The sequence below is a fragment of the Argiope bruennichi genome, chromosome 2 (genome assembly GCF_947563725.1).
Source record: "Argiope bruennichi chromosome 2, qqArgBrue1.1, whole genome shotgun sequence".
NCBI classification, from domain to species: Eukaryota; Metazoa; Arthropoda; class Arachnida; order Araneae; family Araneidae; genus Argiope; species Argiope bruennichi.
Window position 1 is genome coordinate 18,836,679 of NC_079152.1, and position 26,646 is coordinate 18,863,324.

At 31.0% G+C, this 26,646-nt stretch overlaps 2 protein-coding genes across 4 annotated transcripts in view; one reads left to right on the forward strand and one right to left on the reverse strand.

Moving 5' to 3' along the window:
• LOC129989732 (elongation factor-like GTPase 1) overlaps positions 1-26,646 on the reverse strand; it is a 171,395-nt gene that overhangs the window by 49,858 nt on the left and 94,891 nt on the right. The gene's annotated exons all lie outside the window — the stretch shown is intronic.
• Positions 1,443-24,811, forward strand: LOC129989768 (protein giant-lens-like). Its single transcript, XM_056098100.1, has 4 exons — positions 1,443-1,970; positions 17,585-17,758; positions 18,741-18,947; positions 21,602-24,811. Exons 1-4 carry the CDS (start codon positions 1,821-1,823, stop codon positions 21,815-21,817), a joined length of 747 nt encoding a protein of 248 aa, XP_055954075.1. The 5' UTR covers positions 1,443-1,820; the 3' UTR covers positions 21,818-24,811.

The following is a 26,646-nucleotide window of genomic DNA, read 5'->3' on the forward strand; positions in this document are numbered from 1 at the left end:
GATCGTTCTCTGTTTCAGGTCTAAATTACGATCTGTGGATGAATGAATGAAATGCATGAATGAAGCCCTCCCCCCCCCCGTAAAAAGGGTTGTGACATGTGAGCAGCTAAGTCGTATTCTTGGCTTTAGTTGGCGCTACTGAAAAAACAAGAGACTCTCACTTGGCTTCAATCGCTGACAGATAACTGTCAGCGCGCTTATAAAGTGCCATAAGTCACAACACACAACGAGAGAGAGAGAGAGGGAAAAAAAATGTCACTCAGAGATGCAATTCTCACTTTACAAAGTATATCTTTTTGAAATTTTGACGGTTTATCTTGTATGTTTACATGTGAGTATGTAAATCAAACTATCTGTCCTGTCGCTCGACAACACACACACTCAATGCACAAATAAGAAGAATAAAAAAGCATGCAAGGGAAAACGCTTCATAACGAAAATAAGATTACATATTAAATTTTTTTTAACTAAATGGCAGGAAACTGCAAACACATACATCCACAAATAAATATTTTTTTTAAAAGGAGGGTGGGGAGGTTCTCTATAGACACTGTAAATTAAAAATATATTAATTAATATATCCTTATCAATGTATCTTCAGAACAATAAAATTTCACAAAAACGTTTCAACATATTTGTTAGAAATTTCTAAATTATAATATATATATATATATATATATATATATATATATATATATATATATATATATATATATATAAACAAATAATGATCTTTATAATAAAACAATAACAAATCATTAAACATTAAGGGATACGTGTTATTTTGTCGTATCACTTCATCTGTGAATAGAAAAGGAATCCTAATTATATTCTCTAAATAACTTTTTTTTTAAACGTTAAAGGATGATAAAAACATTGAAACGCAAATTTCAAAAAAATTTCAGCAAAATTCCACGGTATTATTAAAAGACTTAAAAAGTTTGAGACAATAAGCAATTTTTTTCCTTCTAATGGAGATGGGAAAAGTCTATGAAGGTTCATTTGTATCATTCGATAAAATGAACAGTAACTAGATTATTAGAGATCTTTCTTAAAATAAAAAAAAGCCATAAAAAATTGTAATAAAAAACGGCGCCAAAAGAAGCAACGAACAAAGCCATAGCTATTTATGACATAAAAATTTAATAACAGTTCTTGAATATAAAAACTTTCTGAACAGTAACAAGTTTTATTGCAAAATAAATAAGTAAAATTATATATATAAAAAAAGAGTCGTAATTTTTTTATGAATGGAATGCGCGCGCAACTCACCATTTACTGACTGTTACTACGCGCGGGTTACGCATTCATTCATTGACACGAATAAACCGGTAGTCGACTTTTTAAAACGCATTTTCTTACTAACGTCTTTTAATCACCGCGCTCCGTGTTTCTTTTTATTATTATTTTTTTCTTTCTTGGAGAAGCTTTTTCCCACGACCAACCACTCCGTCTCAAACACGCTCAGGTGAATTGCTTTCCCCCCCCCTTTTTTTCCCTTTTCTTTTCTCTCCCCCTCTCTTTCGGTTGTTGCGGCCACCCCTCCAAGACGCCCGGCGGGTAGGACCGGTCCTCAGCCATTCATGAGTGACTCACTATAAATAATCGCGTAGTATGAGTGAGAAAGAAGTTGAATGAGCACGTGAAAGAAAGTAGGGACCGATCTTGGCTGTGTGAGAAAAAATAAAAAAAGGGGAGAAAGAAGGTGTGTACGTTTGAGCGCGGAATAACAACAACAGTACAGCATTGCGCCGTTTCATAGAGAGAGAGATAGTATATTAGTTGGACTAGTTGCTTCTAACCCAAAGGACAGTCACAAAATGCACGTGGTTCAGAGGTGCTCTTGGTGGATGACTATAGTGTGGCTAGTGGCAGCTCTTAGCACTGTCAGGACTGCTATGGTATCCAGATTTCCCTTGAATTTTCGACATAACCACAAAATGGCTTTCAGGATCTTTTACCAAATTGGGGTAAGTTCCCAGATAATTTAAATTAAATTGCTATGCTTCTCTTTCAGACTGTCAATAAAAGAGAAATTGTGGGATTAGTTGACTTGAAATGATAAGTCTTCTGATTGTTTTCATTTTGTTTGCTCTGGCATATTACAGATTTTCCAGTGTTCTAGTAATTGCAGAAATATATATATTTTTTTAATTTATGCACTGAAATATATTCAGTTTTTCTATAACATGATATCTAGATGTGGTATCGATATGATATATCTTTATATCTTTATTGTATAAATAAGATAACTAATATTCAGATATTTAAACTACAATCTATGGAAATTTAGATGCACATCGAATGATATGTTCGGTTCTTTATTTTTACAATAGCAATCTAGTTAAAATCTTCATTGAGAAAAACATTGCGTAACTTGGTGAAACACAGAATAGAAATTATTTAAATATTTGCGTTATAAAAATAAACAGGACAGTGACTATTTTATGTACGTGGAAAAAAAAATGTAACATTTATTATACACCTAAATCCTTTTAGTTTCGTTTTTAATACTTCTCAGTATTAAAATATCATTCAAATATTTTAAATCAATAACACTGCCAATTTAGTATTCGACAACATTTGGATAAAAAAAATTATTTAATAGTCCCTTATAAAAAATTTGTTCGTTTACTTGTCGCTCTTTTCTCCATTTCAATGCATCACGACCTAACTTCTTTTAGACCTCCAAAAATTTCTTATAATTTCTTATCATTGAACGTATAATTTACAATCATTTCTTATAATTTATAATCATTTGCTTAAATGTAAAGCAATTTCTTATTATTTAATCACAATTTCTTATTATATACCTGAATTTTCTCAATTATCTGAAATCAAAAAGGATAAACTACTTAAAACCCTTTAATCAAGAACATGCATTAGTGGCCCATTAAAATTAAATAAATTTTTGTCTACGATATAGGTTACGATTTAAAAAGAAACTTTGTTCTATCATTACTTCTAAGATCTTTTATATCTCCATGTATTTTTTTACAGAAAAAAAAAGTGATGACATAAATCAAATTGACAAATTCACATAATCCAATACATTGACGATACTTTTTTTATATCCTAGTTATTTGCTTAACTTTAGTATTTAACTAACTTTAGTATACGTATATAAATATGGTAGAAACAACTTTTTTTTATTGGCATCGAATTTTGATTTTTCAAATTAAAAAAAATAATAATAAACCACTTAATTTAAGAAATATCTCAACTTAATTGATGTAATCCAATATCACATCATCAAACATTTAATTTTGCAGATGAAAGCACATTGTCCTAAAACTTAATATCGAACTAAACATGATAAGTAAAATATGCAAAGCTAGGAACAAACGAATATTTCCTAATAAAGTCAGTAAATTTAAAATTAATTATTAAACCACGACATTTTATCAAATTTTCAGCTCGTTTTCTTGTGTTTTAAAATAATTTACTACTAAAATATATAACATAAGACGTAAAAAGGACAATTTTATAACTAAGAAAGGCTGATTATAACTTATTTATTGAGGATAAAATGAACAAAATTTTAATCGATCATAAGATAATTACCAATAATACAAGGAGAAATTGAATTGGTAATTATTTAAACGGTTTATTTTGAAAGACACAACGTGTTTGTAATGTCTTTCAAAGGAAACTAATTGTGCTGCGTTGCTACAATTAAGTATTGAAGTTCTACAGCGTATATATAATTATGCATGTACTATGCGCTGCTAACGTAATTACACACACACACAGAATTTTTCATTTCCTTGTTCTTTTACTTATTCTAATAAATGCATTTAGTTTTGTATTTTATTATCAAGATCACAGGCATTTGACCTGAAGGCAAGTTGCCTTATTAAGTTATTGGATAAGAAAAATTTGATATACATGCATATTCCACATACATGTCTTTCTGTGAAAACGATAACACGTAACTGTAATCTCTAGCTGAAAATATATCATGATAACGTCAAAAAAAAAAAAAAGAAGTATGCTTAAAGTGTTTTGTTTTTCTTTCAAAACGATAACTTTACAGAAATTGATTAACATATTTTTGTTGAATTATTACCTTAAAGTCACCTTACCAATATCAACATTTTTTACATTTAACCACGAAAACTACTTGGGAAATTATTCATATTATAATAGCGTTGAGTGACTATTTAATTTAAATAAAATACATGATTTGACATAATTAAATAGCTGAATAATATAAAGCAACAATAAAAATTTCGTCTGTGGAAGAAGAACGAAATTGACCACAGAATTGTGTCAAAAAGTGTTACTGAGTCAGTCATCTTTTAAAATTATGTTTTTCACCACAATCTAAATTATAGACTTATTCAAAGAAAATAACTGAAGTATAAAATTATTATAATGATTGAGTGAATCAAAGTCAGTGCTTTTTTAGTGAGGATTTCGCAACTCTGAATCGTGGTCAGATCGTAAGGATGCCATCGGAATTGGCATCTCACTTTCCATATTTCCACATCATGTCAACAAATCACATATGATACACCATATAAGATATAATATGCGAGAAATCAATATGTATGGCGAATGCTCGTTAAAGTAAACATTACAGGAGATATTGATGCAAAAAGGCATAACTGGTGCTGTACTCTCAAAAACTAATAAGGGCAGATTTTTTTCTTCTTTCAAATATACGTTTAGATCGCTATAATTGTTACTGCTAAATAAATATTAGCGATAAGCTATCCATCATTAAATATGATGATGTGTAGATATAAAATTTTAAACATTTAGTAGAAATGTTTTACACATATCGAATGACGATCCGAAAAATTTTAAAAATTCTAATAATTATATATCAGAATCTGTAGTTTCTTGTATTGATTTGATCTAATGCGGGTTTACTGTTTGATTTAGCGGGAATTCTCCTTTAATTGCAAATATGTTGAACAAGCATCTTTTAATAACAAACAAAATAATAATAAAAAAGGAACGAATATAAGAGTATCTGCTTGCAATCATCATAAACAAATAAATTGCTAATAAAACCATTGTCTTTTAAAATGAATAAAAAAATATAAAACATCCGAATATATAAAATTTGTACGACTCAAACAAAAAAATCTTTATGTTTATTATCGCTTAATACTTACGCTGTTAGTAATTTTAATCCCTTTCCTCCTTTTATTTTCTTTCCATTGCAGTAATTTTGCGACATCCAAGTAATACCTCAACATTACAAAGGTAAAGACAATATCGTAGAGCGGTTGCGCTAAATGGATGGCAGTATGTTTACAAATAGAAACTATTGTACGATATCGTCGAGTATTTTTCAGTGTTGTTTATCCTGGTTCGAAATTTACTGCTTATTCAATTTACATTCCCAGTGATTCAACTTAAGTAGTTTTGATTTTCGCCAAAATTTTACTGATTTTAGAAGAAATAAACTTGATTTTAGAATAAAACAGGAAAAAAACTGACAAGTCTGAATCTTATATTATAAATAATTCAATCCATAACTATTATTTAGACACTAAGCGAATGAACAAAAAAAAAAAAAAAGCGACGCATTTTTCTTTTCAGATGAAAAATTCCCTTAGAATGGGCACCTGTGTCCATCATTAGACCTTTCCCATCACTCAAGTACCCAGGGCTGTTTTTCAGAGTCACCGGAAGTAGAAACCGAACGAGACCCTAGGGCGATTATTGTTGCGTGCGAAACCCACGCCTCTTCCATCTTTTCTTTTTTCTTGCATTCCTTCTTACACAGTTTATTTTTCGATGTGGCAAGGGAAGTGGTATCATCCCCCCCCCCATCCTCCTCCCCGTGCGCGATATTTTGTTCGGTGTCACCTCAGTCAAACGAAAGAAAAAAAAAAGCGCTTCTGGTTTGTTTACATGAAGTCTGCTCGCCTAATTAAATCGAGTGGCGCACTGCGTGCAATTCATTCATGGAAAAGAGATGAGTACGTGACGTGGATCGGTGGCTGGGTGAACGTTTTTACGCAATAGCTAGTGATAATCGTCTGGTTGCTTTATGTTGAATGAGTCTGAAAAAAAAACACCATTAATGGAGTTAACATGCGTTTAATTTGAGGCATAAAAGCTTTTTTAAGGAATTAAAATTAGTTTTATACTCAACAAAGACCATATAAATGGCAATTTTTCTTAAGTCAAAATTGATGAACTGATAAATATTAGAAAAATAAAATATTGAATTATCTGACCAAAATTTAAACTATTTCTCATTTCTTTTCTATATGACGAGGCATAAAAGCTTTTATGCCTCAAAGACCAAAATGATGGCAGTTTTTATTAAATAAAAATGGATGAACTAAATATTAAAAAAAAATTATTTGATGCGTTTAATTTAAGGCATTAAAGCTTATTTAAAATTAGTTTTATACAAATCAAAGGCCAGAATAATGGCAATTTTTATTAAGTCAAAATCGGTGAACTAATGAATATTAGAAGAAATAAAATGTTGAATTATCTGACCAAAATACATTTCAATAATCTGCGATCTTCAGTTCTTTACCACTCTGTAAACTATTTCTCATTTCTTTTCTATATGACGAGTTTATGCCCCAAAGATTAAAATAATGGCAGTTTTTATTAAGTCAAAATCGGTGAACTAAATATTAGAAGGGGGGAGGGAAGAATGAAATAAAATATTGAAACATCTGACCAAAATTCATTTCAATAATCAGTGATCTGCAATTCTGTAAGCTATTTCTTTTCTGTAAGTCAATTAGAATAAGTCACTGAAGATTTTAGAAAAATTACCCCTTGCCCCAAAAAAGGAAGCTTAAAAAATAATTTATGCAACTCTGACGGGATATATTTATTTCTAAATTTTGGCATGAAGCTGATTTTTTCCCACCACACGTGTTGTTTAACAACATTCATTCAACATCAAAATAGATTCTGGAATCGACGCGGGAGCCCTCGGAACCAAAAACATACCCCCCACTGCAAGAAAAAAAAAGAGGAGGGAGGGATATGAATCCGTAGTAAGGTGTTACATAGGGTATCACAAACTAAACGGCTCAACTGTTTTCTCCGAATTCATAAGCGGGATGGAAATGTTTTTGTTATTGACCACATTTCGCCGAAAGATTGCGCAATACCGAGAAGACTGTTTCCTAGAAAAGATGAGCTCATTTGTTTTCTTGTTTGGCAGTCTATTTTCTAATATAAATATTATGTCTCTTTTTCTCCCATATTTATTCACTGATGTTATGGAGTTGGAAGAAATATATATTTCTTTTTCTGCAGAAAATTTATATCTAATTTCGGACATTTATTGACATGTCAAGTTTATTTATTTATTTTTCCACCATTCAGCAACTTGTTTTGAAATGTTTATTTTTAAATATAAATAAAAGTCATTGTGGTCTGTGTACGTATGTATGCTCCACATTTCCTTCTAAAGACTGAACCGATTTCAATCAAAGTTTGCACATTAATATTATAATACAAGGCAAAGAATATCGTTAACTTTTCAAAGAACAAAAGTTAATTAAATATTGAATTAACTAGAAAATAATTGAAATTTTGCCCTTTATATGTAGTAAGTTAGGAGCAAATTATTTAACAGAAAATATTTTAATATCTTCTTAAATTCAAAATGTTACATTTTCTATGATACCTAACACCTCTTTGTGTAATGTTTTCTTCAGTTCGCATAAATTCTTTTAAAATTAATGCAGACGATTTTGAACACACTCTCATGAACTTTGCCACTATCTTTTTAAAATTTCTGGAATCCTTTCGGAATTTGTTTATTATTTTATAAGAATTTTTTAACAGTGCCTAAAAGAACTGATGTACCCTTTACTTCCAAGTTATCAATCAAGTGGCGTAGTATAATAAAAGGACTGTACGTATGATAATAACTTATACACAATTAGTTTTCACATTGAAATATATATGAAAGTATTTAAATTTCGTATAACGCCAGGTAGATCAACTAGTCTCATATAAAACTTGCATAAGAATGCAGATGCTATGAAACAAGAGAGAGCTCCGAAATCTAAAAACTCTATTGGACGGATAATTGCATAATCACAAGAATAAGAGTAATAAATTCAGTAAGGAATGCTTAGAAATTGGGAGGTGGATGTTTTACAGATTTTTTTTTAATAACAATTAAGATTAATGTCAGAAATATGAGAAAGAAACCGCGACATTACCACAAAGTCACCGCTCCATCGTCACTTTCAGTTAGGACAGCGAATGCACAGAAAACAAAGATTTTTCATGAAATCAGAAAAATTCACACTTCATTTTGGAATGTTATAATCAATATATGACAGCATAAGCGTCGAATAACTCACTTCACTTAGCTGCAGCGTTTTAAATTATCGTTTTGCATTCTTCTCGATCAGCCTGAAAGAATTTGAGGTTGTCAATGCCTCCCACCTTTTTTTAAAATCATTTTATTTAATTATATATAAACAAATATAACAAACAAAATCGTTTTATTTAAATTATCTCATCATAATTTGCTAAAAAATTCCTTTCAGATGAAATTATTTTGTTTAAGTTTTAAGTTAAGTATTATAAGTAAATATATACATACATATGCAAACATTCTTAGAAAAAATAGGTGTGAAGTTATTTAAATCGAGTTTAAATTTTTCATAATTAAAAAAAAATCATTATGCAATTTCTATCCATCATAAAGATTAAAAACACACACACACAAAGGAGCGTAGAGAACCGGCTATGAAAATAGAAAGTAAGAAAAAGAGCGATGAGAAAGTGTTTCGAATTTATGTACTTTCAGAAAGGAAATTGCTAGCACAGAGTTTTGCTTTTGCGGAAAAATTTCCGCAGAAGTTATATTTACACTGAAGTGTATATTAATATATATACTTCATTGAATTGCAACTTCTGTGGAAACCATTTTAATAAAGAGTAATAATCACTGTATGATTTTTCAGCGCAAAACAGAAGTCTCAAAAGGTCTTCCCCTCATATTCCTTCCTGAGAAGAGGACTTAAAGTACTGAGCAGCAAACAAGAATCGGTAAATCCAAGCGTTCATTTGTGTAAGAGGAGGGAAATATTAAACCTTCGAGTCGGTTCGTTATCGACATTCATAACTGTTTTGTGCAGGTTGGATTATGCCAGTTCAAATAAATGTAAACATTTTTAAAAAAACTTTATTCGCAGATTTAAAGTGTTCAGTTTCTACCTTAGCATAAAAACAGTGGTTTCTACCTTAGCATAAAACGAGTTAGGAGTCTTATAAAACATTATAATTAGAGCGCGAAAAAGCTGTCCATAGAGTTCATTAATAAATACATCCACCATATAAAATTAAACGATAAAAATCTACTTTTCAGTAGCGCAACTATCAGCATTTCCTACAGCCAACAGAGCACAGAAAAAAATTGCATTCTTAACTCTTCACAATAACAATCGAAACAGCAGTAGAAAAAAAAAAGAAATTATCTTAGTGTTTGACTCCTCTAGAGGCGATAACAATCTCCAAAACAAATAAAGCAGATCTTTTTCTGTCCTCTTTTTCTCAGAGGAGAGGAGATGCTCATATACGCCGGGGCTCAGTCACATGAAGGTCATGGGCACTTGAGCTGCAATACGAACAAAATGGCAACAAAACTGTTAAACTTGGCCGCAATTCGTTCTGTTCCGGTGAGCAGAACTAGCAAGATACGAATGACAAGCCAAGGCTGAAGAATGGGAAAATTGTTTCATAAAAAAAAAAGCTCCCGACATATCTACCAACCCCTTTGCTTCTGGACAGAGCTCATGCTATGCGCCGTTCGCTAGTTTTACAATAAAAAAAGTGGTTGAAAGATGAATTCTGGAAAATTCTAAAGAATCATACCAGTTTAATCGCATTGTTGCAGAGACTTGTTATAAGTTATCATTAAATATTTCAAAAAAATTATTAAAGGAACTTTTATTTAAAATAAAATCGTATTTATTCTTATGTTTTTCTTCATTTGGAATCTTAGTACTTACAAATGTTTTATAAGTAATAAGATTCCAATTGTTTATACATTGATAGCATACACTTTACATATTCCCTGAAGTTCCGCCTTTCTGATTTATCAGCACAATTCAGTGGACTCTCACACTAAAGAGGGATACTTTTCTCAGTAAGAAATCATGTTTTGCGACAGATAATATAATTGAGCGAATTTATGCAAGATTCAAACGTGTTTTTAATTTGTAATTGCACATATTGCTAATGAGATGATGATATTATTTTTTTAAAATTGTTAGTTTGATTTTTCATATAAAGGATGTCCCAAAATTAACGCAAGTTTTGAATTTGTCATCATTCGTGCTGTAAAACGGCGGCAACCCTATATATATATATATATATATATATATATATATATATATATATATATATATATATATATATATATATATATATATATATATATATATATATATATAAACAAACATTTGACAGCTGAGAGTTTAAGGTTAGTAAAAATGGACGATATACGATAGAACAATGTGTTAAAGCAAGATTTGAATTAAATAAATAAAAAGTTTTTTTTCCTCTTTAAATTGTATTTCTATTGAATCGTAAAATACATAGGATAGAGTTATGTGTGGAATAACACATAGAGCAAATGGCCTCCACGACTTTTGTGGCGCATACACTCTCTTTTGTCGCAATTTTCCATTTGATGAATTTTTTTCCTTCAATGCATCTGGGCTTGTTGGCATAGACCTTTGACTTCAAATAGTCCCATAAAAAGAAATCCAATAGTGTTAAATCATACAATCTGAAGGGTCAATTCTCAAATTTTCGAACTTTGGTCGTCAGGCTTTCATTATTGTTGAAATATTATTCAACAATAAAAATACGTTGTTCTATCCTGTAACGCTACATTTTTACTAACTATCGGCTGTCAAACGGTTTTTTTTAAATAGAGTTGCCCACACTTTACTGTACGAATGATTGCAAATTCAAATCTTGCGTTAATTTTGGAACACTCTTTATAAACGACATGTACGTGTTTTTCTAAGTGAAAAATCAGAAGAGATTGAAAATGTTAAATTTATTTTACATATAATACGGAACTTGATTAACACGCTATCACAATTTTTTATCATGTTATGTGAGAGTCCACTGTATTATTATTATGATTTTTTTTTCTATTTAAGATTATTAGAGTTTGCCTTGAATAGAACCAATTCATTGTCTATGACATACATCACGTTCGCTATATAAATTTAAATTTTAAAGGCTTTCAGATATGACATGCGCAGATACTTTTTAATGCGATTGAGATGTGACGTGAAATGATTTTGCTATATGAATTTCGCTAACACTTGTATTCGCAACTCAGAATAAAATTTATCAGGCGGTGGGGAGAGGAAGGAAGATACTGGATGGATATTGTACATTTCTTTTCCGCCTAAAATGATATGCTTTGCTATGTTTTTAATTCTTGCAAGAGGAGAAAAGTTGTGTATTTTTTTAAATTTTTATTTCACAAGCTATTTTTAAACAACAAATAAATTTTTTAAAAACAATTTTGATTGTAAATTTATGCTTTAGTTAACCATCCAAATAAATAATCACATTAAGTTGACAATCAATTACGATGAGATTTTTTTGTAAGATTATTTATTAACTTCTACAATACGTATTAAAAAGTTGAGATGTTTTCAAAACGTAACAGATGACCTCATGTATTATAAACACAAGTCTTTAAAAAATGCAATTTATTCTTTATTATGAATGTCAAAAAAATTATGTACGTGTTATATAATAACAATCAGGAGAAATTTGCATTTTTAGGCTTCTAGAATAATAATTTAAAAAAAAAATTATCACAGATTTGGCTTAGTATTTACGATTTAAATACGCCGAAAATTGAAAGTGAGGGAATACTGGTCTCTATTAATTAAGCTTAAAAATAACATAGTCTGCTCATATGTAAGTTTCAATAGTGATATCGAACTGAACTTAAAAAAAAATCAATAAGCTTTATTTACTAAACAATGTCATTTTCTGAAGGGGGAATCAAAATGTTTTGATATTTGATTTTATCAATTAGTATTTCTCTATCACGATTTAAATATTAAATGAGTTCAAGAACAAGGTTGCAATTCTTTATATAGAAGCGTTTCCTTTTCAAAATTTTGTCATTTTTACCTTTTAAGAACTTGCTAAAAATCGTCTCTTTTTAATGTTTAGCTGCAGTTGGAAAATCAAGTTGATATTCCACCGTCCCCCTCCCGCACAAAAATATGTTATATCTTTTATTAGTGGTTATATGTCTCAACTGTAGCAGAAAAAATCAAAGTTCTTTCTTATTTCAGCACTATATCGATATAGTACTATGTGTATAGTACTGAAGTTAGAAAGATGTTAATGAATGAACGAATTCAGAAAAGAACCGAAGTGGAATGGGGGTGCATAGATATGCATCAACAGATAATCTTGTTTCTCCTGCTTAACTGTTTTATTTAATAGACAGTTTAAGAGTTAGAGGAAAAATCTAAATACATATTACTTTATTCTTTCCCGGATATAATTTAAATAAATTAGAATTACACGCATAATATTACTCTGCTTTTAAGTAAATGACATTTATACAGATTAAAACTTGATAAAACTGTACAAGATTAAATTATTTATTTATTTTTCCAGTAATCACCACACACCCTTTTTCGCCAAAAGACTGTAAAAATCATTAATTATTCTTACGTTATTTTTTATTGCAGATTTATTCATCTATTAGAAAAAAGAATAATTCTTTTTATTCTGTATTAATTAAAAAAAATTAATAATAAGCAAAATTGCATTGTAACATAAATTTCAGGCCACATTGCATTTTATATGTTTAAGCAAACGATTATAGAATTGATTTTATTCAGAGTCATTCAAAAATCCCAAATGGGGGATGAAGGACCACTGCTTCCGCATGCTTCTAACGTGCCCTTCCTCCCCCTCCCTAATAAAACCGTTAATAATATCATAAATGAAAGTAAAAAAAGAAAAAGAATATGATAATAGTGTTGCAGTGACAAAATAATGTCATGCTTAAAAAAAAAAAAAAAAAAAAAAAAAGCGCGCTTCCGTGTAGATTGACAGTAAATGCAAAGGAAAGGATGGGCATCTTCAGATAATGGTCATTTTTGTTCCGAAATTCTTTCACGAGATACGGGGTTGGAGGAAGAGTTCCGAACGAATAAATAAAAAAAAGGGGCATCAGAATGAGGTCAAGGAAAGCACCACCTGCCTTGAACAAACCGAATAACTTCGCGCAAGCCTCTCCGCCCTCTATTCTGTCTAACAAGAGAGCCAGTTCACGCTGTATGAAAGGATACGTATACGCCACAGCTTCCTATCAATATATCTTTTTATTCAGAAGGTTATTCATTTTATCTTCCATCGATTCTGACATCTGTTTCAAAATTGTTAAATTAATTTTTATTGACGTATTTTGAAGAGAGTGATCAGGTTGACTCGCTGTAAAAATTAATGATAAAATTCATGCATGATTATAAAACCAGCGGGGCTGGTCTCCTCCAAATTTTTCTCGCATACTTTGTAATAAAAGTGTTATCAAAGAGAACGCCTTACATGATATTAGTGCAAGCAGTCACAAAATATCACCCTTTGGCGTGAATTTAACATTTTCGTTGAATCTATCGTGTGATTCTTTCTTATCCAGTTCATTTTTTTTGACGATTATTTCCTGGCATGCGATTAATCAGTTAACTGTTTCGCCCTCTTCGGAAAATGCGTATTTAAATTGTCAGAAACATAAATACTATATAAATATAATAATTGTCATTGAATAAATTCATTATAAAGCAAAATGTTGTACTTTTCCCATGACGAGTATGCTCATTAAAAACAGTTAATGGGTTGATAGTAACCAAAAATCGAATTTGTGTTTTAGACATATTTTTTCCTACCGATTGAATAAAAAATTTTTACACAGAGTTATTGTAGTTACAAAATCACGTGCCAGATTTTAGAAATTTAAATCATTGCGTTTGCATGTTTCTGAAAGTACAGACCGTTAGACGTTCAACCCGTTGTTGGATTAGACACAAAATTTAATAGATGTCTACATTATAGATGTTAAATTTGGGCACCGAATTTTATCTATCTAGCTCTCTTCGTTTTGTAGTTATCGTGTTAACTTTTATTCAGACAGCCGAACATACAGGCTTTATTTGAACAGATTTTGAACAAAATTTGATAGAAATCTATACATTTGATCTGAAGATCGTATACCGAATTTCACCCATCTTAACACAAAGCAGTTTTGAGTTATCTTTGTCACAGAGTGACAGACAGACGGACATTTTTCAAAAATAGGTTTTCCGAACTCGGGGGCGGGGGGTCTAAAACACAGAGATTCGTCAAAAGCTCCGAGTTCGAATTTTTTGACGACTACTATATTTCTTCTATACTTGGTATACGAGAAAGTAAAAAGCAAGCCGAAAAACATATTTTTTAGAATAGCCGGAAACAATTTTATCAAAGTAAAATCATGAGACAGATAAGGATGGATTTCTTTGTTTCTGAATGCATTATTAAATCGTATATCAATCATTTTCGTATTATATAATACTAGTGATATATTTGTGATCTAAAGTTTGGCATTATGGATTTTCTTGCTTCTGAATGGAATATCAAATCGTCTGCGAGTGCAATTGTTTTTCATTTGTGATTGATTGTTCCAGTGAACGAATGTTTCCGAAGCGCACCTCAAATCCGTTATCTAATGACCATAGTCTTCGAAAGAAAAGAAACGACGATTACGGAGATTGGGTCAATCCAAACCAGTTTTTGGCGCGATTCCTAAGATCCTGGTGACGCAATTCTTATGAAATTTCGCAGAAGGGACTAGGGGATGACGAGGGGCAAGGTCGAATGCTTAACGAATTGACCCCTGTGACGACGCCTATTGTCACGTATGCGGAAACGACGATGGATTTCGCGTGACGCAATGCTCTTCCGCAGCGAGACTGTCTGAGGGTCAACGAGACAATTTTAGCATGGGTATTGTTTGTCGGTAAGTGTTTTTCTCCGAGGGACTAACGAGCGAATGACGGAAGGTACTGTTTTTATCTTTTCCTCTCCTGGGGAAATTCCCTTTATAGCCCAAAAACAAAAACAAAATAAAATTGCCTGGAAATAAAGGAACAGAAGAAACATCCGCAAACAAGTTTAAAAGAAAAGTGGAGGGGTGGATTTGCAAGAAACGAATCTTTGAAAAGAATTTCGAGTTTACATGTAAAGTGCTGAAATAGAATAAGTATGTTTATTGGAAAGGAAACTAGGGGTATTCTTTTCTTGTTTGACCTCATAACCGTACTAAATAAATCAGTACTAAAAATTACAAATTATTTTTGTTCATTGGATGCATTTTTATTATTTCTGTAGAACAAGGGACATTGATTTGATGATGATTTTATATTTCATATTACAAACACACACACACACACACACACACACACACACACACACACACACACACACACACACACACAAAACTGCTATTGCAAATTTCAAGTTATTATGTGATAACATTATTTTTCTTGAGTAACGTGGTATCAATCTGACATAAAAACATCATGTTCTCACATAGTTCATACCTCGCAATCACCAACGTTTAGAAAAGCGATGACTTTTGACTATCTCAAAATCAACCGAGTTCTAAAATTTTTTTTTCTTCTCAAGGCCAGAATTTTTTAAATTTCTCATCCCCCCCATTCCTCTTTTCTTCATTGTGCTTCTTCCGGCGATAACTTCTTACGACCTTGCCCTTTATTGGTCAGACAGGAGAATCGGGTACATGGCAGTCATTCTTGCCAAGTTATAACTTTTTGTTGGCGACAAGTCACCGAATGTAACAACCTTCTTTATCATTTCTTAATAAACCTAAAAGCGAAAAATTGTTGTCTCAAAAGCGACAAATCGCCAATTTTCTGCTCGTGCATTTTGTAGCTTCAAAAACCTCAAACCAAACGAACATCATGTTTCCCACGTGATAAAAAGACGATGTGTTATTCCATGACAGAATGAAGTTTCTATTGCCAATTACTGCGCCCATTAAATAACGCAGGGTTTTTTTTAGAATTCTAATTATTTGGAAAAGCACAGGTTCTAATTTCACGGGATTTATGGAACTACTGCATTAATAAAAGATGGTAAAATAAATCGACCAAAAGTATCATAGTTTCATCAAGAAAGTTGGAAATTTCATCTATACAAGAAACAAATAAAAGCAAATATTTATCTATTAAAAGAACTTCCTTCTGAAGTCATCATTTAAAATTCCTTCTTTCAGCTGGCACACTTTTAAATATCTGCCAAAGAGGATGGACTATGCAATCTGTCATTTTAGAATGAAAGAATAATTACTGTGACATTTTCGGCAAAACATTAAATGCAGCTGTTAAGTGGCTAGTACAAAAGTCTATCCAAAAGCAACAATCCATCTCTTCTGCTTCCTACCCCCCACCACTTCTATCCAAAGGCAATCCTTCATTCTGGAGAAGAAAGGAGGAGAGACCTTTTTTCTCAACTCTATCAAATTTTGCCGGATCAAGGACTACTGGTACAACCACCTTATTCATCACTTTCAAGGGAAATAATACACTTACCCGCTCTTTGCACGCCATTCAAGGGAAGAGAAAAGAGGGAGACCCCATAAAAAAGCAGAAAGAAAAGGGAACAAGTAGTACTGGGGAGGTATCCTGCTTCACTTTTCTACACGAGGGCTGTCATCTGATAAGATTTATATGAGAAAATTTCGATATAGGTTTAGTGGCGGATGATGTCCGGATTGAAGGATTCCGGTGCTAAAGGGGTTAAATCGAGATTCGGCAGATTCCTTCACAAGCCATCTGGTACGAACGGAACCGAAACTAATCTAGGGAGGCAGAGAATTCTCAGCATGTTAAAAGGTAACTAAAAGGCCTTGAAGCGGAAATGAAGCAAAATGAATTCCATTCCATTGGCCACCGTTAGGTTTTCACACACGCTTCATAGCACTTTGGCAGGTGGTAACCAATCCAGATTTATAACTTGACTGAAATGCATTTAATAAAAGAATCGTTAAAACTATTCCGGAACTACTGCTGAGAAATCCTCTTATGAGCATTTCCAGATTTGTGATAGGTAACCTGTATAGTTTAAAAATTAAGACATTATAATAGTTTTAAAAAGTTATTTTATCGAGGGAAATCTTTCCATGAAGAAAAATTTTCCTTCATATTTAAAGAAAATTTAAAAGAATAAATAAAAAAATTAAAAAGAATTTTCTTTAATAAATTGAGTTTCTTTTTTTCAAACCTTTACTGTTTATCTTCTATGACTTTTTTCTGATTTTCCAGTTTTAAATCATATGTGTGTGGAAGAAAGCAACCGTAATTTTTCAAATTACAGTTGCATATTGGATTTTATGTTAATTACAGAGTGAAACAGAAGAAACTGATAAATGCTTGTCATTATGAGAAAATACAGTAAATAAATCTGTATCTTATCCACATTAGTAGAAAATTTCTTTCTCAGTTTTATAGCGACTTTGCTCTATGTAACTCATTGAGTAGCCAGAAATACTAATTTTCTTTCTTTTTTTCAGACTAGTGAATCCGATTTGCCTGAATGCTCAGAGATGGCCGTATGCAACAGGGTGGATACATATTCTACACCTTGGATAGAAAGACAGTGCAGATGCCCTGGGAAAAAAGTGTGTTCTATGTCAGTTGATCCTAGAGATGGATACACGGTAGTGGACAAATCAAGGCAGTTGAAGGTAAGGTGCTAATGTTGATAACCAACTCTGAAATTATTACTTTGCCAAACACTCACCTAATGCTTTTCTGCGTATAACTTACGATTTTATATCAAACACGGAATAAAAACTAGTTGTCTTTTAAATTTTAATCACTATATTAATTTTTTTTCTATCATATTCAAAATAAATAATGTAGACATTAAGATTCTTCTGCAAATACCTTATTGTACATTTTTACTTCTCAAATGGTACTGTTCATTTAATGATTCAAAAAATCTTCCGCACTTGTGCGCATGTGTCAGGATATGTTTGTTAATTTAGTCAAGAAAAGCCTAACATTAAACTTTGATGAATAAAGGACAATAATAACAATTTTTTTATGATAAACACTTTTTTTGTTAATGTCATTTTTGATAACGTTTTTATATTAACAATAGTAGATTATCTCAGTACGTGCAATGATATTATATAAAATATTATTCATGCCATCTCTGAAAACTTTTTTTACCACTTGTACTAACCATAGAAACAATCAATAAACACTTTTGAGTTAAAATAAAATATTACGATAAGAAATGATACGATACTTATATACATGTGGGGGAAAAAATTGAAAAAAAGTACCTATGAAGTGGGAATCAAGGTTGAAAATTTAAGGAAATGCTGTCATCTTTTCGTATCTACTACTTAGAGAGGTAGAAACGTCGAAAAATGATATTCTTGGGATACTGAAATGAACAGTACATTACACCACGTTTCTAATGGTTTTATCAATGCTTTTCCACCATATTATCATTTTATGTATCTTTTTTTTTTTTTTTACTTAGCAATAATGAAGATTACGTTTTAATACAAAATATCTATTTTTGCTGGATATTATTTATTTATTATTATACTTTCATTTTTCAATTTAACCATCGTAACGCAATACATTAAAAAGCTAAATTATCACATGATATTTTAGATAAATATATTTTAATAACGATTTTTCTCTTTCTAGCTCTGCGAGCCAGTGAATCAGTTGCCTACTTGCCGCTATTTTCGGGATGTTGCTTGGACCTACGCAACATATCCCGACAATACAACAAAGCAAACGATGCATTGCGTCTGCCCCAAGAATAGTGTCGCTTACATATTCAAGCACGAAATATACAATACACCAGATGGAGTAGCCATTTTGTACTTCCTCGCCTGTTCACCGCAAAGTGTAAGATCACATTTTTTTTCCCCTCGAATTTCTTTTAACAACTAAAATTTCTAACGAATAATGAAGTAGAAGGAGTTTTAGGTTTAAAATAATACATTAGACTAGAGGGCTTCGGTAGCTGTTCGATTTTGCTCAGTAACCCCGATGTTGTCCAAAACTATACTACCCAGAGTTCGTCAGTTCCAGTTCAGCAGGTTAGAGTTGGAAACTTTTCCATGATGATAATGTACATTTACCGATTGGTCTATTTTTGATTCAAAATTCAAAGCCCTACAATGAGAAAATTATTTACTTATATTTCCAATATCTAAATATTGAATCAATTTTTCGCATTTTGTTGCCAAATTAGCAGCTTCACGATCAGCTTTTCTTTTCAAATTGTCAGATTTTTGCTCAGTCTTTCTCCACAATTTTTCTTTATCTGATATAGCTGGACTCTCTGTTACTACTTAAAAAAAGCAACACAGGATCATTACGTGTATTCCTTAAATATTCCGGCGATTGGCTAGCCAAGGGACAAAAACTGTCCGTTACTCGAAAAAAATAAATAAACGGAAAGCTATTTATGAGTGTTGCCACAAATGGTGTATCTAAAAGTAGAATTAGCAAATAATATTGTTTTAAACACATTTGCTGTTGATTTGGTGTTAAGTAAAGCTTTAATTTTCCTTTTTTGTCCCTGTTTTCTTTATTGAACTCAAGTGCAATCAATATAAATACTTACTTCGTCGTAATAAAAATTTTCATTGAATATTTCGAACAATATTGGTAAAACAAACCTTAAATATCATCTGTCAAATGACTCACTATCTACCAATCACAAAGCGAATAAAATACAATGTGTACATAACATTTTTTTTAATATATAGATAGACTTGAAAATCTAAATTTATTGCACTAAGACAAAAGACGGGAAGGCTTGAAAGCAGGTTTAATTTCTAGAAAAAAGATAGAATTTTTTAAAAAAAATTTTAAAATAGAACACGGAGTTCAATTTTATTGATAAGAATGTTCATGCCTGCTATTTTAAATTCCAATGCGATTGAAACCAATAAAACAGAGAATAGGCAATCCACGTAATATTTTATCTACAAAATATATCGTTTATTATGAAGAATATACAACTATAAGAACGTCGATTTCTTTTTTCCCAACTCTATACTTCTCAGAGAGTATCTAATTGAAATGTCCTCCAAATATATAGGCAACCATGGCCAAAGTCCGCCGTCCGTAACACGAATCTTTTTAATTGTTCCTTTTATATAAAGATGCGAATTATAGATTCCTTTGAAATCGTAAACAGCTTAATGCCAACCACATAGGAAGGTAGCTTTATGGAATCTGCCAACCTTGAAGCTGCCTGCACAGCCAAGACACAGCGCGCTGCCTCCAAATCCAAGTTATCCATCTCGAAACGGGAAACCTATCAAGGTGATAAAAGATCATAGAGGTTCATATTATTTCCCTTTTGTTTCGACGTAACCAGCGGGAATCTCGAATGTAACTTTTTGCCGGAGACCACAATGGATTCATTCTGCCGAAATAGTTCGCACTTCCTTCGTTTAGAGAACACACGCCCTTCTGCAGAAGTGACCGTCTCTCTGTGTGGAAGGAAGTGCAGTGTCCGTTTGTTACCCCGATTTGAGAAAACAACATTCCCATTCATTCATTCTTTTCCCATTCATTCCGCAGTCACGACCCGTATCCGGCCTTTGTTTTTCTCATTCTCTTAAGATGTTAAATGCCAAGGCATGCGAGAAAGTGAGAGGGTAAAGGAAGGAGAAAAACGCTCCCGAAATTAACTGGCCCCGTTTAAAATTACAACAAACCGATATCCTGTTGATTTCTATTTTTGTCGCATTTAAATGTTTACTCCATTTTATTAATATTGCTATGTGTATTTACATATATGAAATATACTTCTTCCAATTTCACTCTCATACCCACATTTTTAACCCAATGTGTCACCTATTTGAAACGTATAATTTATTACGAATATATTTTCCTAAAGAGTATGAGTTGATGTAGCATCAATATTGAGTGATCATTTCAGAATAATAAATTGTCAATATCAGTTATAAATTTAACTGTAATTTAAGTTGAAAAAATTTTCAAGTGCAATATTGAACCTATTGCCTTGGCTAGGCATCCCTACGGCCCTGAAGAGTACACACGTTCCGAAAATCAAATTTAATTCCTTATTGGATAAATAAATCCTACTTTTACGCGGCTTATCCGAAAAACAACCATTTTTATAAGGGATTTAAAATTTCAATCATGCAAAAGTCAGATTGAACGAGTTAAATATGTTTATTCTTATTATTCTTTTTTTTTAGCATAAAATTTCTATTTTAGAAACTTATTTCAGATTAATATTTCTTTTATCTCAGAAACTTTCTGATAGTGATTTTAGAGAGAATTATAACATCTGCTGCCAGAAAATTTCAATCTTATTTTAAAGAATTTGTCTATTATTTTAAAGAAAGAGTATTTTGAAATATTGCAATTGAAAATGTAAACTAAAAATAAAATCTTCTTACTGTGTTACCTTTTGTGGGTTGTATCAAAACGAGTTTTATTTCACATATGGATATGAAAATTTATACTTGTTTTAAACAATACAAATTTTATTGATTCATTTTTTTTTCATACAGAAAATGCGTTGCCAGAGAAAGGAACCTTGCCGCCTTTTCACTGTAAAAAAGAGGCCAGATGTCGAAGAGGTGAGCACCAATACTCTCTGCCAATGTCCAAGAGGTCATTATTGTCCGGAACATCATAGTCAACCATCGGTCATCTCCAGTCCGTCGAGTTTCACGGAAGAACACATTCGGACTTATAGTGGCTATTGCACGTCGGAACTTTCTTGATAAAACCGAGATTTCAAATCTGCGTTTTGTTAAAAAGCATTCAAGATCACTTGCGACCAAGGTAGTATTACTTATGCCCGTGTATCATGTGGCAGCAGATAGAAACTGCATTAACAATGGAGGAAGCTCATGGAGAAGAGCAGAATATCCATAACCGGAACTTTTGTAAACGAAAGCCAATAATTCATTTCAAATCCAAAGTCATACGTTTTTATTTTCATTAAATATCGACATTTCTTTTGAGATTTTTAGCTATGGACATACTATTCGTTGTTTAAATTATGTACAACCATTTGATCAAAGTCATGATAAATCCCGTTGTATCATTAAATAACGCATAAATTAGTTAACACCCGTAAACTAAATTTTTTGAACTATCAGATGGTTAATTAATGTTTTAACTTTAAGGAGTATTTTTTGAGAAGAATTATAAACTTTATAATATGTTATGGTTTAAATAAGTATAATTAAAATAAGTAGAACTGTCAATGAGCTTATAAATATTAACAATGCATAAATTATAGAGCACCTGGATAGCGTCTAAAAATGCTAGTACATTAATTTTTAATTTAAAAATAAATAGATCAATTTAAATGAAAATTATTTTTTTTAAACATAGAAATTGTGAAAAACTGATACAAATAATAATTGTATGGCATTTTGGGATCATCAGTGGCAACAACAAATAAAATGTTATGGTTAATGTGATTAATCGATAATTATTAATAATAAACAGTAAAAGTGATTAATCGATTTGGCACAATTACCGATTATATTATATTATGCAATTATGATTACAAATATGCAGTTTAGATTAGATATTATTATGTTGTATCTGAATTTAAAATCAAATTGAATGATGTTTTTATTTATATGTAATAATAATCAACAACTGTATAAAATTCTGATTCATGGAATTTTTAACAGCAGAATTATGCAGTGCTTATTTATTTTCCTAATCTTTAATACGGCATTCCTTCCTATTTTCACTAAGAGAGGAATTGCGATTAGCCTTTCTGCTTTTATATAAAATAGCTTTATAAATTTAAAAAAAGCTCATTTCAAAATTATAAAGCATTCAGAATCAAATGTTGGCATCACTCAAAATTTGCGAAAGATTGATCCATATGTTTTTTTTTTTTTGTAGTCTTTTAGATTGCTATTATGTTATGTTATAAACTTGTATATGTTATAAACTATATTTGATTTACAACAATGCTTTAAATTATCTTTGTTAAAGAAAATCGCAAACAGTGCAAAAGCAAGCAGTGTTTTCCACTTCTAATATGTCTCGATTCAAAACGTCACGACACGCATATGTCAAAAACGTGAACGACTGCAAATTCATTCTTTCGCCATTAGTAAGCCATCACGTGACATCCAAAATAGCAACCTACTAATCATCCGATTAGCTTCAGATGTACATGCACAGAGGAGCGGTGCGCCGGTGAATACAAATCTCGATACCTTTTCACCAACCTCTCCCACCTTTAGCAGAAGTTTTTCACGGTCCCGTGAATTCATAACGTTCCCTGGAGTCGCATTCAAAGGATGATAATAAAGAAAGGTTTTTCTCAATGGTACTGTGCGAGGGTGGGATTGCTGGTAAAGGTGAAGACCAAAGTGCCCAGTGACACGGCCCACTGGTCGAGTGGTCAGAGGTCCTGCCACCCAATCGATTGCCCTTTCTTGTTCCCCTCTCTCTTTCGCTCCTATCCACATATAGAAAAGTATGGGAATTGTCACAGGTGGACTCTTCCCAGGCGCAGTCTGAGAAAATACAAAACCTTAAGGCTACAGAATGGGGCCCATTTACAATTTTGGCTTTCACTCTCTCAAACGAACGTGGGACTTCCGACTCCTATTTTATTCAACATAAAAGGTGGTCTTTTACCCTTTTGATACCAATTGTTCTTTATCCAAAATAGAATACATACAAAGCATTGAATGTTTATCAATTTGGAGGCTTTTCTTGTTAAAATATTTTGCGTAATAGAGATTATAATAAAAGATCGGGGAAGGCATTTTTATTATTAACGTAGAATCGAATTAATTGCAATATTTTAAATGAAAGATAATTTCCATAATTGATTACAATTGACCGTTCATTCTTAAAAGCAAAAAAACATTGAGAAGTTTCACATGCTTGATTAAAATTCTCACTATTTTACTTTAACTATCATATACAAAATAGTGTGCATAAAAACAATTAATCAGAAAAAGAACAAATAAGTTTTTATTATTAATTTGAATGAATAAAATTTAGCAATTACATTTTTAATTTTCGTTAAACATAGGGATTTATCATGACTATAAATTTAGATTATTTAACTTTTTTTTCTGTTGCTGATTTATTAGAAATATTTAATTCATTCTGCATTTAATTAAATTCTTGGTTGCACTTGTGAATTTTGAGCTATCTGCTAAGACAAAATAACCAGAACTGGCAATATTAAGATACAAAATGTATATAAAGTGTAAATGTTGACTCGTCCTCTGTAAATGTCTTGGAGTGTGATTTGGAATAGAACATGTGTAGTACAATTTTTGTGTAAGATGTTTGTAAATACTAGAGTTTTTTTTTTTAATGTATATTCATTTTTTTGTGTGTCTTTATATAGAATTCTGGCACAATTTTATTTGAATGTAAAGCTTTGGATTGTTATTGTGCCATATTTTCACTTGATGCTTTCAGAAATAGTTCAGTATATGTACATTGATTTACATTTTGGATCTAATTCACAAATGTCTATAAAAAAATACTTATTTCAAGTTATGTCATTTCAAAAATTCACTTCTCTGATTTATTGCTACGACTTTCGAGAAATTGCAATGATTTCTTTTTTCTCATACATGTGCTTTTTTCCCTCCTTCATAATGCATCACATAGTTTACTCCATTAATAAACTGATCAAGAAAATGAAATATGGTTTATCATAACTTTTTCAGATTTTGAAGAAATATTTTTTGTAAAAAAAAATTGTATAATGTGTACAGAGAATATTTTGCAAATGAAAATAAAAATGAGAATAAATAACTTATTCTATTTCTAATGCTTTATTTTTTAATCTTTGTGTTGCGTTTGTGTTTATAGATTTCAAGTAGTATATTTTCTCACTTAGCCTGCATACTTTGTAGCTAGCTATTATTGGTATAGGTAGTTATTATATTTTCAATAGGTACATCTTAAGACTATTTTGAGGAGAGAAAATTTTGTAAAAATGTAATCATATTTATATAAATAACATGGTTACCAAATGGGTTTACATTTTCTTTCCTTTTCGTAAAACTTTTTAAAATCCCGATGAAATGAATCTCTTTTTTTTCTAAGGCACGCATACACAGATAGTTAATTGCTCATGAAATTTAAACTCAGACTCTCATTTAATTTTTGAATATAAATTTTTTTTTTTTATCACTCGGTATTTGTTAAGCATTACAAAATTTTAACACATCAGATTACCTGAGTTTGGTACAGAGCATTCTAAAAAAAAGAATTTTTTTATCAGATTTGATGTTTTTTAAAATTAATGTTAGAAATTTATTTATAATTCTTCCAATAAGTGGTCAAAGACACGCACACACGCGCACTCACACACACACACACACACACACACACAAAAAAAAAAAAAAAATCGAGACAAAAAATTATTGCTTTAATCGCTACAGTCGGGGTTTAGCAATAGCTGAAGTCCATCCTTATGGGAATGTGAGCTTCGGCTGTTGCTGCTATTTGTGTGTAGTGAAATATAGATTTTTTAAAAAAAGTTTTTCTAGATATCAATCAATTTTAAAATAAGATGTATTCAATTTTATAAATGATTTACATTACATTTGTAGAATATAAAATTGTGTCCAAATGATATATCTAATATTTTGTACTATCTCATTTATTTTGTATTATGTATTTGTATAAATTAAATATAATATTTTGGCAGAATATTGGTACATAGCCTCATCATAATTATGATGATTTTAAAGAATCCAAATCAAAGAGGGGGGGGGGGAGAAGGCATGTACTATGTAAATAATTTAACATATAAACTTAAAGGCCGCAGAAGCACATATGAACACTTCCTACAAGCCGGACCAACATTTGTCGTAATATATATATATATATATTGCTCTGTTTGGTATTATGATATAAAAATAAGTCAAAACTTCTTGACCAAATGACAGAGTACATAAGTTATTCTTTTACTGAAATATTGTTGTAAATTACTTTTCAAAAAAGTACAAGAGCGTTATTTTTACGAATATAATGTATTATCATAAACCAATTAGTAGATTGCTCGATAAATCAGTCAAAAGATCATACTAAAAATTAGAAATGTTGTTACATTAAAACAATTGTAGAAAACCTGTGGATATTCTTCAACTTTTGAATACGTTGACTAACAAATCGTTGGCCTTAGTAATAACAGTTTTAAAATAGTTCAGGTAAATTTACTTTCAATGCATTTATTCTCTAAACTTTAGCAAAAGCCAAATAGAATGAAAACAAATAAACCAAAGAAAACAGCAGAATTAAATGTAATGAAAACCTTAATGATTTGCCCGATCATAATAAATTAATTACCGAATTAACGGACGTTTATTTCAATTATAGTAATTTTAAGTAAACGTTTCGAGAATTCATTGCTATTTCTAGTATAGATTTTGTTATTTCAAACCTCTGTCAAAAAAAGAAATTTGTCAATTTAAATCATATCCAAGCACTGCCAATTTAATTTTTCAATAAATAAATGAAAATTTTAAATTTTCAATAAAAAAAAAAAAAAAGCCAACCACAACGACTACGCGAATGTTCTTTTTTCAGATTCAAACAA

What these genes read in the sequence shown, in the direction of transcription:
- LOC129989768 (XM_056098100.1), top strand. Translation starts at nt 1,821, where the DNA reads ATGCACGTGGTTCAGAGGTGCTCTTGGTGGATGACTATAGTGTGGCTA. An exon ending in GGATCTTTTACCAAATTGGG is followed by an intron (nt 1,971 to 17,584) that starts GTAAGTTCCCAG and finishes TCTTTTTTTCAG; the next exon opens with ACTAGTGAATCCGATTTGCC. An exon ending in TCGCCTGTTCACCGCAAAGT is followed by an intron (nt 18,948 to 21,601) that starts GTAAGATCACAT and finishes TTTTTCATACAG; the next exon opens with AAAATGCGTTGCCAGAGAAA.